The following is a 14,894-nucleotide window of genomic DNA, read 5'->3' as shown; positions in this document are numbered from 1 at the left end:
TCTCTTATTAAAAGTAAAAAAATAAAAAATAAAGCTCTGTCCCTTCTCTCCTCACTCTCAAGTTCTCTCTCACTCTCTTCCTTTCTCCTCCCATTTTAAAAATAAAAATAAAAAAAATTTCACACACATTTTGTGTGAGCCCGTATGCCAGTTAAAATAAAATCAACTGTGTGAGCCCATATGCCAGTTAAGAACCAGAAAGTTCAATTTCTTGTCGGTTTATTAAAGATTTCTGACGCCACTTGATAAATATTTTTAGAGTGTTGTTATTCGTACTAAAAATAAAGCCATTCACACTCTAAATTTACTACATTTCAAGAAAAGAATACTGAACGAATAACTTTATTGAGTTACAATAAAATCTCCCTAATTTTAATTCTTGTTTATTAAGAAAATAGGGCTTTAATGTAGTCGACAATGTCCTTTTCTTTTGGCCCCCGAGTGCCTGTGGTGTTAAGTGAATTGATTACTTATGAAAAGAAAAAAAGGATGAGGCTGACCAACAAAGACATGAGAAGCATAGTTCAACCACAAATTCATTTCCCCAACAAGAATATGTAGGTAAACATTCACATTCAGTGTTCAATTCGATTCCTCTCCAATATGATTACGACTTAGTAAACGAGCCATTATTGTATTACTTTTGTTAAGCGGGACGGAATAGAACCCTTCAAACGATCCTAATTTGTTGTTTTCTTTTTGCAGAAGTATTCAATTTCTTGTTACCCGAGAACGTCAATGACACCAAGTAACGATTCACTCATTGCAACGTTGAAAAAGGTCCAAAGTTTGAATTCCCCCACTCACATAAACTAAAAAGACGTCAATGTCTCACGAAACAAAGTTCCGATACTCAATATTCAACACAGGCAAAATCGAAGAGCAATACGAATTCCTCCAGACACAGGCAGCATCTGCAGTCTGGGATATCACAAGGCATTGGGTCTAACTACATACATAACAAGTTACAAAATTAGCATGCATAGTAATAATAAAAAAAAGCTTCATATGTATGTGTTTGCCAGACCTCATCCAGCAGTATGCTCTATGCGGTTAGTGCTCTGGTCTGGTGTGAAGCAGAGAAACCTGAAACCTAGTATCCATCTAAACTGTTTGGAGCTCGATACAGAATGGCGGAGGAGTAGCCGAATTTGCTTCTTTCATCTCAAAACAACCTAACTTCTGTACTCTTTCATTAAGCACCTTGATAAATATCCTGTGCAGCCTCTCCGACAAACTTGTGCATCACCCTTCAAAAACAGAACACTCTGAATCTCCTTTGCTCAATGGGATAATGGTCACTGCTCCAACATCACCGTATCAAAATTCAGTGCTTTAGCATCTGTGTGAAAAGAGAGTTCCATCAGATATCAATTCCACTACATTGATGCGAACAAACAATCTAAAAAACAAATGAGCACGCAGGAAGTACTAGAAGTGGGACCAATTATTTCATGAAAACAAAAACGAACAAAAAAATGAAATGAAATGATGTGCAACTAACCATCCTTGAGTGAGTGGAGATGCTGATCAGAACTTCTTTCCGTGCTTTTGCTCAACTTCAACGTGCTAGACTCCCCCTTTTTCATTCTTCTCAAAGAGCTCAAAGAGCCTTCAACTGCACAAAATGAGAGCCGTCATGCCAAATTTGAATGCACCCTTCTTTCCATAGAGCTCCCAATTACACAAATTATATGTGCTTGTAAATAGTGTTTTGCTAAAAGAAGATAAAACGGCCATGTTATGTCACCATATTTACAATTTCACATACATAAAACCGAGTCCACCTGCATACCTTGCCATTCCCATACTACTTTCGATTCACCCTTAACCAACATTGGATAACGATCTACATGAGAGTCCTCCTGAACCAACTCTTCTACCTGCACATACCACAGATATCACTATTAGAAACATGAACGATAATATAATTATTATTTTCAAATATAGACAAACAGAAACCATAGAAAAAAAGACCTACGCTTTTCATTGGGACTGAAAACTAAGATTTGGTAATGATACAAATAAACTAACAAAAGAACCAATTCAAGTCACGAAAAGTGGACGTACTGAAACTTTTCAATTTCGTTTTTTCTCATAACGGACAATGATATATTTTCATAGCTTGGTGATATAACCTTTTTAATGGGGTTAAAAATGAGTGTTCTTTTATACACTAAATACTAATAAGGTTGAACAAATGACTTGTAACTTGTGCCCAAGTATACAACAGGGCTTTATCACGTTCAATAGAGATTTATGGAAAAACAATATGTCTCCAATAGGAGGCATGCTTGGGAGTTGTCATGGTGATAAGAGGAGTAAGGTAAACAAGTAAAATTAGAATGGGTCGTGAGTTCAATCCCTTGTACCGCATTCAAAAGAAATTAGCAAAAAATAATGTAAGCCAAAACTTGTGAGATCATGTATACAACTAACTACCGTCATTAGCCCTAGCGACTCGAAGCTTGGCAGTGGCCCAATCCAAACATGAGTTTGGGCCCAGTTAGTCACTCAGACAGCAACTGAGGTTACCCTTTTGCTTTACGTAGAATCTTTTAAAATAGAATATGATACATTATATATATCATTTAAAACATTTTTAAAGGGTTCTTATTTTAAAACATCAATCCGCTGAAACTTTCAGTTCAACTAGATCATGCAAGAAGATCCACCTCTCATCCCAGAAAAGTATGCCAATTTACATTTCAACAGACAAATTTGAACGAATCTGAACTCCTATAACATTATATGCGCATTTGCCTGGGTCATTTTTTTTATTTTTACAAAGGAACACTATTTTGGATACTGACAAAATCATGGATTAATTTATAAATTATCAATTCAACAAGAAAGTATAGATTGAAGTGATAATCCCAAGAGACATGAAAATACCTTTTTCCACAATATAGGGTCCTTCCTCTCTTTTGGCAAAAGTAGATGATCTCGCAACCGAGAGGCAACTACCCATGGTTCGCATTCACCATTCACACTCTTTGACATCAAGGCCTTCTCCTCAAGTATCTCACAAACCTAAAAAATTGGCAAATGAAATTGTTTTAATAGAACCAATTGAACAATTCAAACCAACCCATGCAATTAAAAAAATCAAGTCTTTTCTAAGTTGTGCTTGATTAACAACCACAGTTAGCATGCTGTTATAAATTAAAGGTCACTGTTGACCTTGATAGGCATTCAAGCAGTGAGTTAATAGAACATAGAGCTAGCATGCTCCAGAGAGCTTAACTTGGGACGACCATTGACAAACTTGTATTTTTAAGTAGAACAATAAATTATGGTGTTTGTGGATGTTTTCAACAGCAAGAAAAGACGGCAGCTGAATCTGTGCTCATATAGTGTGACCATAAAAGGACATAAATTTAGCATCCATATTATTGTTCCCTGCATGAGATGATAGTTTTAACTTTTCGTATGGACAGAGTACCAACGTACGCTGACACGACCTGCAGGAGTTTCATTCTTTTTTTAAAGTATCAGATCTGATTCGCTTTTCTCTCAAAATTTCACATGTAAACACACATAAAAATAAAGAAATAATACAAGCATACAAGGTGATAACAGTGAGTAGACATGAAAAAAATAAATTAATAAAATTAGAAAAATAATGGGAGTGACACATAATGATGATAAAAGAAAAGAAATTAGACTTCATGGAATGGACATATAAAATGTAGACCACAAGATGCACCTATAACCAAAGGAAAACTTGTTGAAGCATATGCATCCAGAATCCAGATGCACCTATAATAGGAGATGTTGAGTATGGTAGATAAAACAGAAATGTGAAGCAACACTACCAAAAAAATATTTGCGACATTTTACATTCAGATCAAAAAAATTTCCTGATCTTACATGACCATGGGTTTGGGTTCGGATTAACATTAATATATGTCCACTTAATCCACATGAACATCCACTTCTTTTTTCAGGCATCTCAGAGTGTACAGTTGTCTATGTGTTACAGGTACATTCAGAAAACGCAGGTTACTTCACATAATTCCTTCAAAATCCAGGCTTTATGAGGTCAAGTGCTCAAATGTTGGTCCAAAACAGGATTAAGAATATGGTGACATCCCTTTGATGTCAGACTTACATGAGAGGCTAAATTGTATATGTTCCTTACAAGTAAAGAACAAACGATACCGTATACCTGTTGGTAAAGCTCATCAACTCTAGTTGCTAGACGCCATCTTCGCTGGAGTTTCCAAATAATGAATGTCGATCCCACAAGCTGGAGATCTCAATACCGTCAACAAGCTTCAAAAAGTTGATACTAAATATAAGCATTAAAGGCTGCCTTTAAGAATGGAATACCAATGCACAAACTGAATAAACAAGTAATGCATGCTCAGCAATCCATTGTCGGATGCGACAGGAAAATGGTTTGTAATGCTCTGCTAGCATGTCAGGGCACTTCAACTCTTTGACCCTACACACAAAGAAAGCAAATATAACATAAGATGGTTGGGAAAAATTGAGAAAGTGGACAATCTTCATTCCATATGAAATGACATACCCATGAGAATTTGTCCTCGTGTCCAACATTCTATTGACAGTCTCCATTGTCCTTTCTTTCGTATACATATAAATCGCATTGTCTGAGCCAACATGTTCCACCAGATCTTGCTTATCTAAATCATTCCATATATCATTCTCTTGGATCTGTCAGAGCAAGAAAAACTCAAGAATTTCAAATGTATTCAAAAGCACGGGAAAATATCCCGATACAGATAAATTTTTTTTATCAAATTCATAGGAGTTGAAAAGACACCAACCCAAATCGTTCCAGTTCCATAGCACAAAAATTCAGCAAGCGCCTCACAAAGACGAATTTCTACCCTTTCTGCCTGTATCATACAAACCCAAGTAAGAAACTCCAATGTAACTTATGCAAACATTCGTCTGCTGGAATAATGTTAGTGCAGCTGAAAGGAGAGTTTCAGGACCTACAAGTTTCTTAGATGTATCATAAATACTTCCATCTTCTATGCATAACTTGCCATGCTTTTTATATCCTTCAAGACAATCCAATTTCCCTTCATAACATTGTCCATTACTTGGGCAAGGCTCACAAGAATCTGTAATAATTCCAATTGCTTAAAATGTCATTTCAGCACATAATTACGCATCTTGCTGAAAACCCACTAGGAAAATCAAGGGAAATTCAGCTAAAAAACTAAAACAATGCATAAAACATAAAAATAAATAAATAAATAAAGGTGGGTTTTATCGGGAAACAAACAGGAGAAAATTGAGAGGCGTACCGGGGAGGAAGTCGAGAGAGTCGGGGGAGCTATCGCAATAGGGCTTCCGGTGGCGGTCGGTGAGAGTGGAGGATAAGAAATTGCAGGTGAGAGCAACGGAGGATGCGATGGCGAGGACTGCTATGAGACGAAGGAAGTCGTGCTTTGAGGGAAATAAACTTTGGGATGGTTCCAATAGCGACGCGATCGAATTAGGGGAAGACTGAAAGTAGGGTTCGGGTTTGGGCTTGGGTTTCAGGCGCTTCTTTGGAGTCGAAGACATTGATGATGATAGTGTGATTGTGTCTGTTACTGTGAGAGGGAATGAGAAAGAGAGGGAGGAGAAGGAGAAGGAGAAGGGATACCAGGAGAGATGAAAAATAAAGATTTAAATTTAAATTTGATAATCATTTCATTTCTTTTAATTAAAAATTAAAAATCAAAAAATAAAATTTACTTTTTAAATTTAAATTTGATAATCATTTGGAAGGGGTTGGTTCAGCCACACAATAAGAGCAAGTCCAGCCCTAGCAGAATGGGCTGGCACCAAGTGAAGAAAATGGCCCGGCCTGCAGTGAAGTTGCTCCAGCCCGCGAAATTGACTGGCACCCAGCCCGTGCCAGTCAAGAGCCCAGCCCAAAATGGACAGACCCAGAGGCCGGTCCGTTTATTGGCGCGTGCACAACACGCGCTCTGCCTGGCGAGTAGCCGACCGCGTCTGCAGGCGGTGGGGCCCGCGTGTCGCGCAAGTGGACTCAGCACTCCTCAGAGCCGTTGGATTTCCCACGGCTAGTTTTTGTAGGCCGTTGGATTTCCAACGGTTAAAAAAATTTAAATTTCACTTTTAAATTGGACCGTCCGATCATAGATCAATGGTCCACGTTTTTTTCACCAAAAAAAAAAAAAAAAAAGGCCCAACGGTCATAAATTTGACCGTTGGCCACGTGGCAGCGTGTTGGCTGTTGGATTTGATTATTTTTCAAATCCAACGGTCCAGATTAATTACAACATTAAAAATTATTAAAAATTAATTAAAAAATGTCAAAAAATTTTTAAAAAATACAGAAAAATTTTAAAAAATTAAATTTTTTTTTCTATAAATACATAACCCTCATCTTCCACCTTACACCACATTTCAATATTTTCTACACTTTCTACACTTTCTACATTTGAATTTTTTGTACACTTTGAGAGAAAAAAATGACTTCGTGGAAGCTCAGTGAAGATGTTACGTTGTGTGAATGTTGGTTAAAAAAATGACTTCGTGTGAATGTTACTTCATAGAAATCTATTCATAAAATAGTACGTTCGGATAATGACACGTGGCGTAACGAGATTGGTTAAAAATCCTATCCGAAATTAAAACTATTTTTTTTATTTTATAAAAAAAATTATTTAATATTTTAAATGGACTGGGTGCCAGCGCATTTTGTAGGGGTGGAGATCGTTTGTGCCAGCGCATTTTTTAGACTGGGTGGCAGCACATTTTTTTTGGGGTGGAGATGCTTTGGTCTATTACTGTTCATTGGGTCTATTACTGTTCAATTAAGTGGATAAATGCGCTGGGTGCTGGCGCAAAGTGGATAGGGGTGGAGTTGCTCTAACTAACAATAATATGTTTCAAACTCGCATTTGGGGATAATCAAATATAAGACCTTTCAATTACGAATGAAGAGAAATATCATTAAACTATAGTACTAAATGACTACTTTTTAAGTTTTAAATTTAAATTTGATTCGCTTCATTTTTCTATTACTGTGTGGAAACAGTCTTGCGCCTCGCCTTGTAGGGTAGTGGTGAAAATCTTGCACATGAGAGCGTCATTACTCTGGTAAAGGATCATTGTGCTAGGTAGTGCTTTAGGTACCTCTCTTGGTCTTCATCACCCTTGAAAAGGGTGAAAGGTGGCATATTGAATTTGCATGGGGCCTCCATCTGCTCAATCTCGTCTATGAAAGGTGACCTACTCATGTTGGCTATATCTCTCTGAAGTGCCTTGTCAGTAGTCTTAATGTGTTGGAAACCGTTCAATTGTTCAACTAGAAGCCTCTCTACTTCTTACTGGATTTGCCTCTATTGGGGCAGTGGAGCCTACCGCTGCCACTGTGTTGACCTGCGGGTCTATGATGTTCTTCCCTATGTCCTACTTGTATGTGTCGCGAAGGTGGTGCGCGTGGTACGTCTCTGGTGAGCGAGTTGCTAGTGGTTGTACATATGTGGGCTACTAGTTGAACTCGAGTCGGACGAGGCTTCTGCTTCTCTCTGTCTGTTACGCTAGCCAGGTGGAAGTGCACACTGCCATAATGCTCGGTTCGCGGCTGCTTGAGTGGTTGCTTGTCGAGACAATGCTGGAAAAATTTGTCGTCTCATGCCCTTATCCTGTTTTGAGATATCTCGTCAAGAGTGTGCTGGGTCTCGATGTGCTCCAAGAGCTTATTCACCAAGGTTGTCTGTTGCACGCATACGCTTGTCAAATCTGCGACCTGTCCAGACAAGTGTTGTTCGCCATTCAGGGTGGAAGAGCTTGGATGGTAGGCATCTCTTAGCATTATTGATGACATGTCATTTGGTTTGCAAATTGGAAAATTTTGGTCTCCCAAGCATTACTCCTTATTTTATACACATGCATGTTGTCCAATATCCTACTAGATAAAGTGTTGGATTCTACCCATATGCCTCAAGTTTGAAACTCTCATTCCTAAATTATTAGTATAATAATTCCAAAATCTTACTCCTCTACTTAATAATAAACTCAAAAAAAGAAAAAAAAAAAGAAAAGAAAAAAGAACAAGAATTACGTGTATTTTACTTTATTTAGAAATCATTCCTGAAGAAGACACAAAATACCAATTTGATGTTTGCCGAAGCTAGGCTAAATATTGTATTTTGTGTTTTTAATTATTTGTTCGTTGAAAGCAACATACCAAACGCATATTATCAGTACAACGTTACCAAACAAACCCTTATTTTCTTCCATACAAGCGACTTTGAAGAGGAAGAGGATTCAAATGCATAACCATTAACAGACCTTCCATGCAACCCAAGATTAAGAAGAAACTGCAAAAGTGAATTTCCACAACACACGAATAAACCAGACACTATTCAGCCGTTACGAACAACATTCAAATCAAAAATCAAAACTTGAAAATCACAAAGCAAAATGTATAAAACTTGGATCGTTTAGAAAATATACATTGACCATCCGTAAAATCACACGCAGACACAGGGTGAGTGCTTAGAAGACCACTCGAAACTGGGGCGCTTCCGAGCCACTGGCGGGGAGGATCTCCCAGCGGCATGGCTCCAGGTCTTCGGAGACGGGGCAGTACCCGGCGAGAGTGACCTTATCGGCTGAAGCCGCCACTGACCCGAACTCGAACACGGTGATGTTGGCGGCGGCGGGTGGTCGAGGCACCTCAACGGCGCCGTTCATGCCCGGAGCAGCCTCGGTCGGTTTCGAATCCTGGCTGGTCTTGGTTTCGGCTTTGGGTTCATTCCCTTTCCACCACGAGAGCAGACCCATCGCTCACCCTTCGACTCTGTCGTTCCTGCGGCTGCTTTCGTGAATTGTTTGATGCTTTGCTTGGGGACTTTGGCGGCATATCCATCCACACACGTAGGGCTTTAAGTACAAAGGTAACAGTATCGGGCTTGGAATTCCAGGAAATTACGGAAATGCCAAGCCATAGGGCATCCGAAGTCTAAATGGCTTGAGAAGAAAATCAAGACAGAAAACAAATTACAGAGTCTATTGATTTTGCAGGTGCAGATTAGGGTTTGATTGTGATTTTGAATCAGGATTAGCAACCATGAATGAAGAGCAACGGTCACTCCTTCTGAGCTCCTCGTCGCGCTTCCCGCCTCCACAAGGTCCTCATCTCTTGCTCTCTCTCTCTCTCTCTCTCTCGACAAAGTTAGGTTTCTGGTTTGTTAATTTTGAAATGTTGGCACCAGGAGTTAAGCTATCTTATGGAACGGCTGGATTCAGAGCGGATGCGTCGATCCTCCAATCCACGGTTTACAGGGTGGGAATTCTGGCGGCCCTAAGGGCCGTCAACACCCAATCAGTGATCGGCATCATGATCACAGCCTCTCACAACAAAGTCTCTGATAACGGAATCAAGGTTGCCGACCCGAGTGGCGGAATGCTCTCTCAAGATTGGGAGCCGTTCGCTGATACCCTCGCCAATGCTCGTGATCCGCAACAGCTTGTTCATGTATGTTTTTCATTTTTTATATAACCCTTGTGCGTGCGCGTGCGCATGTGCCTCTCTTTTATTCGTGTCAATTCGTGTACAATGCTGACTGAATTCTTCAACAGTTGATAGCTGAATTTGTTGAAAACAAAAAAATCGCACTTGATGGAGCGAAATCCGTGGAGATATTGGTGGCAAGAGATACAAGACCGAGTGGAGAATCTCTGGTTGAAGCTGCTAAACAGGTATCTTCTCTTTTTCCATTGCTTAGCATGCAGTTTCTAAATCTTTTTTCGCTCCTCATTTCTTAGCATTTGGTCCATTGAAGGGAATCAGTTCAATTCTTGGAGCGGTTGCCCATGACTTGGGAATATTAACCACTCCACAGCTACACTGGATGGTTCGGGCTAGAAATAAGGGTTTGAAAGTATCAGACATTGATTACTTCAAGCAGCTTTCAAGCTCGTTTAGGTTAGTTGGAGCTAGAGTTTTGTGTAATGTGTTGGTTTGATCTTGAAAAAATTCATATGTTGTTTGAATGCCTTCGTGAAGTGCTTTGTGTGGCTGGTTAGGTGCTTGGTAGATTTGATTCCTGGTGGAATGCATCCCAGCGATGTGGATGACAAGTTGGTTGTTGATGGGGCAAATGGTGTTGGTGGAGAAAAACTTGAACTTTTGAAGACGATGTTGAATGGTTTGGTTATTGAGACACGGAACTCCAGAAAAGGAGGAGGTGGTGTACTTAATGAAGGAGTCGGTGCTGATTATGTGCAGAAAGAGAAGGTCGTTCCTTGTAGTTTTGGTCCACAGGATGTTGGGATAAGGTCAGTTATTCATGGATTGTGAAACAAATTTTGATTATCATTTACTTAGGTACTTGCTTGAATTGCCTGCATCACAGAGATATTGTTGGAGAATGACTGATAGTTGCATTATGCTGACAATTCTGTTGTATGCGTATTGTTGCGATACATAGACTACGTTGATTAGATAGATGGGAGAAACTCTGAATTTTGGTGGCCTGTTGATTTGCTATTATTGTTATTGCAATACCTATGCTACGTTAATGTGATTAACAAATTCCGAGTTCTGATCTTTGTCGTAATAGCATGCTGCTTTTGGAGAACTTGAATTTTGATCTGATTTAACAACTACTTGGATTGCTTACAATGGATGTATCTTTTCCTTGATGCAAACATTTGTTGGCTAAGAAACAAGTTTGGTGGTATTTTAAATAATTGTTTCCCTAAAGCTAGTTTGGCAACAAAGGATGTCAGTGTGCAATATCCAAACATCGTTTTGGGGTTTCAAACTACTCAAGTTTTCTATTTGGTCAATTAGTAATGCTCGACTGTTGATCTAAAGTGTTACATTAAATGATCAGATGCAGGGACTAACTGTATGGATGCTTCTAGCTTTTCAGGTGTGCTAGTTTGGACGGTGATGCTGATCGGCTTGTATATTTTATTGTGCCATCTAGAAGTAATAATAAGATTGAACTCGTTGATGGGGACAAGATTTTATCCTTGTTTGCTATATTCATCAAGGAGCAACTAAGCATTTTGAGTAAGGAAATAGATGTTAATGGAAATAATGATTATCAGTGTCGCCTTGGTATTGTGCAAACAGCTTATGCAAACGGAGCATCCACGGATTATCTCAAACAGTTAGGCCTAGAAGTCACTTTTACACCTACAGGAGTGAAACACCTTCATGAGAAAGCTGCGGAGTATGATATCGGGATTTACTTTGAAGCAAATGGCCATGGCACCATTTTGTTCTCAGAACATTACTTACGGTGGTTAGAGACCAGGACTACTGTGCTTTCTGATGTAGCTAAAGGTTAAACCGGTCTTTATGCACTACATTAGTGCTGACATGATTGTCCATTACCTGTCTAAATGAAGAACGTGGTTGTTTCTTTTCAGGTTCAGAACAGCATAAGGCGGCTTTGAGACTCTTGGCTGTTAGTGAATTGATTAACCAGGCTGTCGGGGATGCGTTGAGTGGGGTACTCTTGGTTGAGGCCATTCTGAAACATATGGGATGGTCAATACAGAGGTGGAATGAGCTTTATCAGGATCTACCCAGTAGGCAGCTTAAGGCAAGTTTCCTTGGCCATCCTTCTATTCTATGTTATGGATGATTTATTAGCTTTATAGTTGTTTTCTTTTGAGGCTTTCATATGTCATCCGTTTTAAAACTTAATTGATTTTCCATCATTTCTTGTTGGCCGCAACGCGCCCAAAAAAAACAATGGTGTAAATTGATATTCTATTCAGAAACTAATTCTTCCGCGTCGCAATTATTAGGTCAAGGTTATGGACAGAACTGCTGTTGTAACAGAAAATGCAGAAACTGTGGCCGTGACACCCCCTGGCATTCAAGAAGCCATCAACGCTGAAACCGGTAAGCAGATTTCTCCCTTTATTTTGAGTACAGTTGAGTCTTTGCTCTGCACAATATCCATGTTGATTATTGGTCTGTACCGTTAAGTTGATAGCGGTAGTCATTTGTTGCACGGAAAATTGCCACTTTTCCTAATTTTAACTGTGTCTACAATTTTTTGAGGATATTCTTGTGTTCCTGTTTATATTGCAGTTAAATACCCTAGAGGCCGATGTTTTATACGACCATCAGGAACAGAAGATGTCATACGCGTATATGCGGAGGCATCCACACAGAATGCAGCAGACAGCTTAGCAAACTCTGTAGCAAAACTAGTAGATCAGTTTCTTGGGTTTGGAAGCTCGAAGTGATCTGCAACTTTCTTTTTCAAACCAAAACTCACTGAATTATTAAATCGATGAGGATTTATGGTGGCTGACAGATTTCCTGTTATTCTTGTTGTGGATGCGGTGGATTGAACCCGTAAATGTAGAACGGTGTCTTACCTGGTTTGGTTATGATTCATAGACATCCAAAATAACACGCGGACTAAAACCCAGAAGTGCGAAAACATTGAATTTTTCTTGTAACTTGTATTCTACCTTACATTGTTTCCTATTGATACATGTTCTGTTTCTTCTTTATTAAGAGTTCTTGTTCAACAATTTGCAGAACCCGCATTTGCGCAATGCAACAACGAAACTCAGCGCGATCTTAATAAATTTCCAACATACAGAAGTAGAGTAAAAGGCTTCTTGCATGACATGGAAAATTTATACTCGAGCTTGAATGATACGTAACATCTCTCAAATGACAAATAATTTCTTCGAAGAATCTGAGTAAATTACTCATCAATAAAAACTTACTTGTCTATAAAAACTACAGTCGCAGCGGAAATGAAAAGAGAGTGCTGTATTTAGCTGTGAAATTCTGGAACAAAAAGATGATAAATGCCAATCCAGCATCTGCTCGAACGATATTCTCACAGGCCTCTGCAAAATATGAACTCAGAAATTAATACCCATAGAAGAGGTAAGTAAAGAACATCAAAAGAGATAGTATTCACATAGAAAGGAAGTCTGAGGCAAACTAAGGAAGAAACAAGTGTCTAAAATTTGAAACAATACATAAACCGTCCCTGTCTACGTTACAAAAAACTTAGAAATCTAGTGAAAATCTATAAGCCGCTCTCCAAGTAAAATTATAGAATTTATAACTCAGCAGAGAGGGGAATGTGTTTGGAGTTCACTTTCATTTGGAGATGAGAAAGTAAAGTTTGGGCAATTCTTGTTCCTATAAATCGACTTTCTTGAGAGAGGTTTAGGAGGGAAATGATAGGACTCTGGTTTATTTTTCTTACTAACCAAACAGAAAGTTGGAGAATTTAATAAATTGTTCTTTCCCCCTTATCCACCATTGGTAAAGGTAAAACCAAACAAATGGTTGATTAATGTTTCAAAGTTTTCTACTTTGAAGAGTGAGAATGACTTACATGGCATGGGTACATTGACATGGTGGCATCCCGTGCAAATGGAACAAGGACGTGAACATTTTCTTATCCACGTCCTTGGGTTTAGCAGGACGCCACATGGCGATGTACCCGTGACTTGTAAGTTGGTCTCTTCAAGAGTAGTTTTCCATGGAAAAACTACAAGAATATAAGAACTCAAGCAAAAGCCGCATTTCTCAGGCAAAACCTCAAACAGTTGAACTGCAATACAAGCTACAAGCTGGGAAAAGCTTAAACACAACAAAATCTTCCATTACCCGTCACTTGGCACAAAACCCATATGCACTAAACACATTCTTAATCATCTACTTGTAGTGTAAACCCTAAACCCTATTCTCTAATCCAGCTACAGAAATTCACTTGACCAATTAGCACTAATGAATAATTTACATTGAAAATGAACAAATTAAGATTTAATCAAAAACAACAAATGGGTTTTGTATAATCCATAATTTTGCGATTTGTTGTTTGAGATTGCGAAATGAGTACCTGACTTTCTTGAGGAGGACGGCCTTGAGCTTGCGAGCGAGGTCTTGAGATCGGAGTTTCTGTTCGAGATTCTTGCGGGCTAAGATGCGCTTCTCGGAGTTCTTGAGGTGGTGGGTTTGCTCCCGCTTTATCATCCTCTCGATCCCACTCGACGTCATCTTCCTCTGCATAACCGTCAGCGCCCACTCCAGGTTCCCGTTCATAACCTTCACCCGAATCCCTCTCGATTGCTCATGTCGATGACCCAGAGTAGGCGTCGCTGACTCCACCCCCTGACTCGCCCGTTTCAACACGTTCCACGCGCACCTTGCCGCCACCGAGTTCATTGCTCCGCTTTCGCTGTGTTTCTTTCTGTTTCCGACGAGATTGCGGCGTTGGCTGGCTGTTAAAGTGAACAAATGTTTTACCGAGGTTTATTTATCGATTTTTTTTAATTTTTTTTTATGAAATTAATTTCAATTTTTTAAAGTTACACTAGCATATGGGCACACTTGGTGTGTGTGAGAAAAATTTTTATTTTTGTTTTTGAAATAGAATGAGAGAGGAAGTGAGTGATAGTGTTTGGACCCAAAATAATATTATTGGGCCGTGCGTAGGTTTATGTTCGGCCCAAGCTTTTTCAAATGTACTATGGGCTGTCTGGTGGTCGTAAGCCGCTCAGTTAGGGTAGTTGAGTCCTATTGCAAGAAGGAGTGATTTGGATAAGGATGGGTCGAAGTCCTAGTACGATAAGGGGTCCTAATGCAATGAGGATTCTTGGCCGGAAATGAATACGGCTTGAAAAGGGGGTGGAGTTCAAAGTCCTAATAGAAGTAGGATTGGTCGAGATAAAGTTAGATCAGAATAAGAAGTCCTAATCCGAATATGGTTTTAACTCGATCGTAAGGAGAATTTGTTGCTATAAATAGAGAGCAGAGTGCATCATTCAAGGCCCATCCAATTCAACACACAAATTGTCCTGCGCAAACCTTTCAAACACTTTGAGATTTTTTATTTTCTTTGTCCGCCAACACACCTTCAGTTTGGATAAACAACACTGTGAAGGCA

At 39.2% G+C, this 14,894-nt stretch overlaps 4 protein-coding genes across 5 annotated transcripts; 1 reads left to right on the top strand and 3 right to left on the bottom strand.

The window, feature by feature from the left end:
* Positions 1-771: 771 nt before the first annotated feature.
* Positions 772-5,655, bottom strand: LOC137710953 (Man1-Src1p-carboxy-terminal domain protein). Of its 2 annotated transcripts, XR_011065028.2 has the most exons (11): positions 5,286-5,638; positions 4,972-5,099; positions 4,797-4,868; positions 4,538-4,683; positions 4,336-4,450; positions 4,172-4,252; positions 2,896-3,033; positions 1,796-1,883; positions 1,505-1,618; positions 1,028-1,342; positions 772-949 (listed from the first exon to the last, which is right to left on the bottom strand). XR_011065028.2 is itself a non-coding variant. In XM_068450125.2 (10 exons), the coding sequence occupies exons 1-10, from the start codon at positions 5,545-5,547 to the stop codon at positions 1,299-1,301; spliced, it is 1,188 nt and encodes a 395-aa protein (XP_068306226.2). In that variant the 5' UTR covers positions 5,548-5,655; the 3' UTR covers positions 772-1,298. The 2 variants fall into 2 exon arrangements, 1 of the variants encoding a protein (XP_068306226.2); XM_068450125.2 differs by having other exon boundaries at positions 772-1,342; positions 5,286-5,655.
* Positions 5,656-8,092: 2,437 nt separating this feature from the next.
* Positions 8,093-8,803, bottom strand: LOC137709905 (uncharacterized). Its single transcript, XM_068448887.2, has 2 exons — positions 8,458-8,803; positions 8,093-8,321 (listed from the first exon to the last, which is right to left on the bottom strand). The coding sequence occupies exon 1, from the start codon at positions 8,785-8,787 to the stop codon at positions 8,500-8,502; it is 288 nt and encodes a 95-aa protein (XP_068304988.2). The 5' UTR covers positions 8,788-8,803; the 3' UTR covers positions 8,093-8,321; positions 8,458-8,499.
* LOC137709903 (phosphoacetylglucosamine mutase) lies at positions 8,762-12,492 on the top strand. The gene is made up of 10 exons (XM_068448885.2): positions 8,762-8,900; positions 9,028-9,134; positions 9,219-9,481; positions 9,586-9,705; positions 9,789-9,931; positions 10,033-10,284; positions 10,884-11,302; positions 11,389-11,564; positions 11,773-11,869; positions 12,062-12,492. The coding sequence occupies exons 2-10, from the start codon at positions 9,074-9,076 to the stop codon at positions 12,217-12,219; spliced, it is 1,689 nt and encodes a 562-aa protein (XP_068304986.2). The 5' UTR covers positions 8,762-8,900; positions 9,028-9,073; the 3' UTR covers positions 12,220-12,492.
* Positions 12,493-12,638: 146 nt separating this feature from the next.
* LOC137709904 (uncharacterized) lies at positions 12,639-14,245 on the bottom strand. Its single transcript, XM_068448886.2, has 2 exons — positions 13,848-14,245; positions 12,639-12,840 (listed from the first exon to the last, which is right to left on the bottom strand). The coding sequence occupies exons 1-2, from the start codon at positions 14,171-14,173 to the stop codon at positions 12,831-12,833; spliced, it is 336 nt and encodes a 111-aa protein (XP_068304987.2). The 5' UTR covers positions 14,174-14,245; the 3' UTR covers positions 12,639-12,830.
* Between the last annotated feature and the right edge of the window lie 649 nt (positions 14,246-14,894).

The sequence above is a fragment of the Pyrus communis genome, chromosome 6 (assembly GCF_041283825.1).
Source record: "Pyrus communis isolate YQ-2024b chromosome 6, ASM4128382v1, whole genome shotgun sequence".
Taxonomy (NCBI): domain Eukaryota; kingdom Viridiplantae; phylum Streptophyta; class Magnoliopsida; order Rosales; family Rosaceae; genus Pyrus; species Pyrus communis.
The sequence above is the reverse complement of the archived record's forward strand: the minus strand, read 5'-3'. Positions and strand labels throughout refer to the sequence as shown.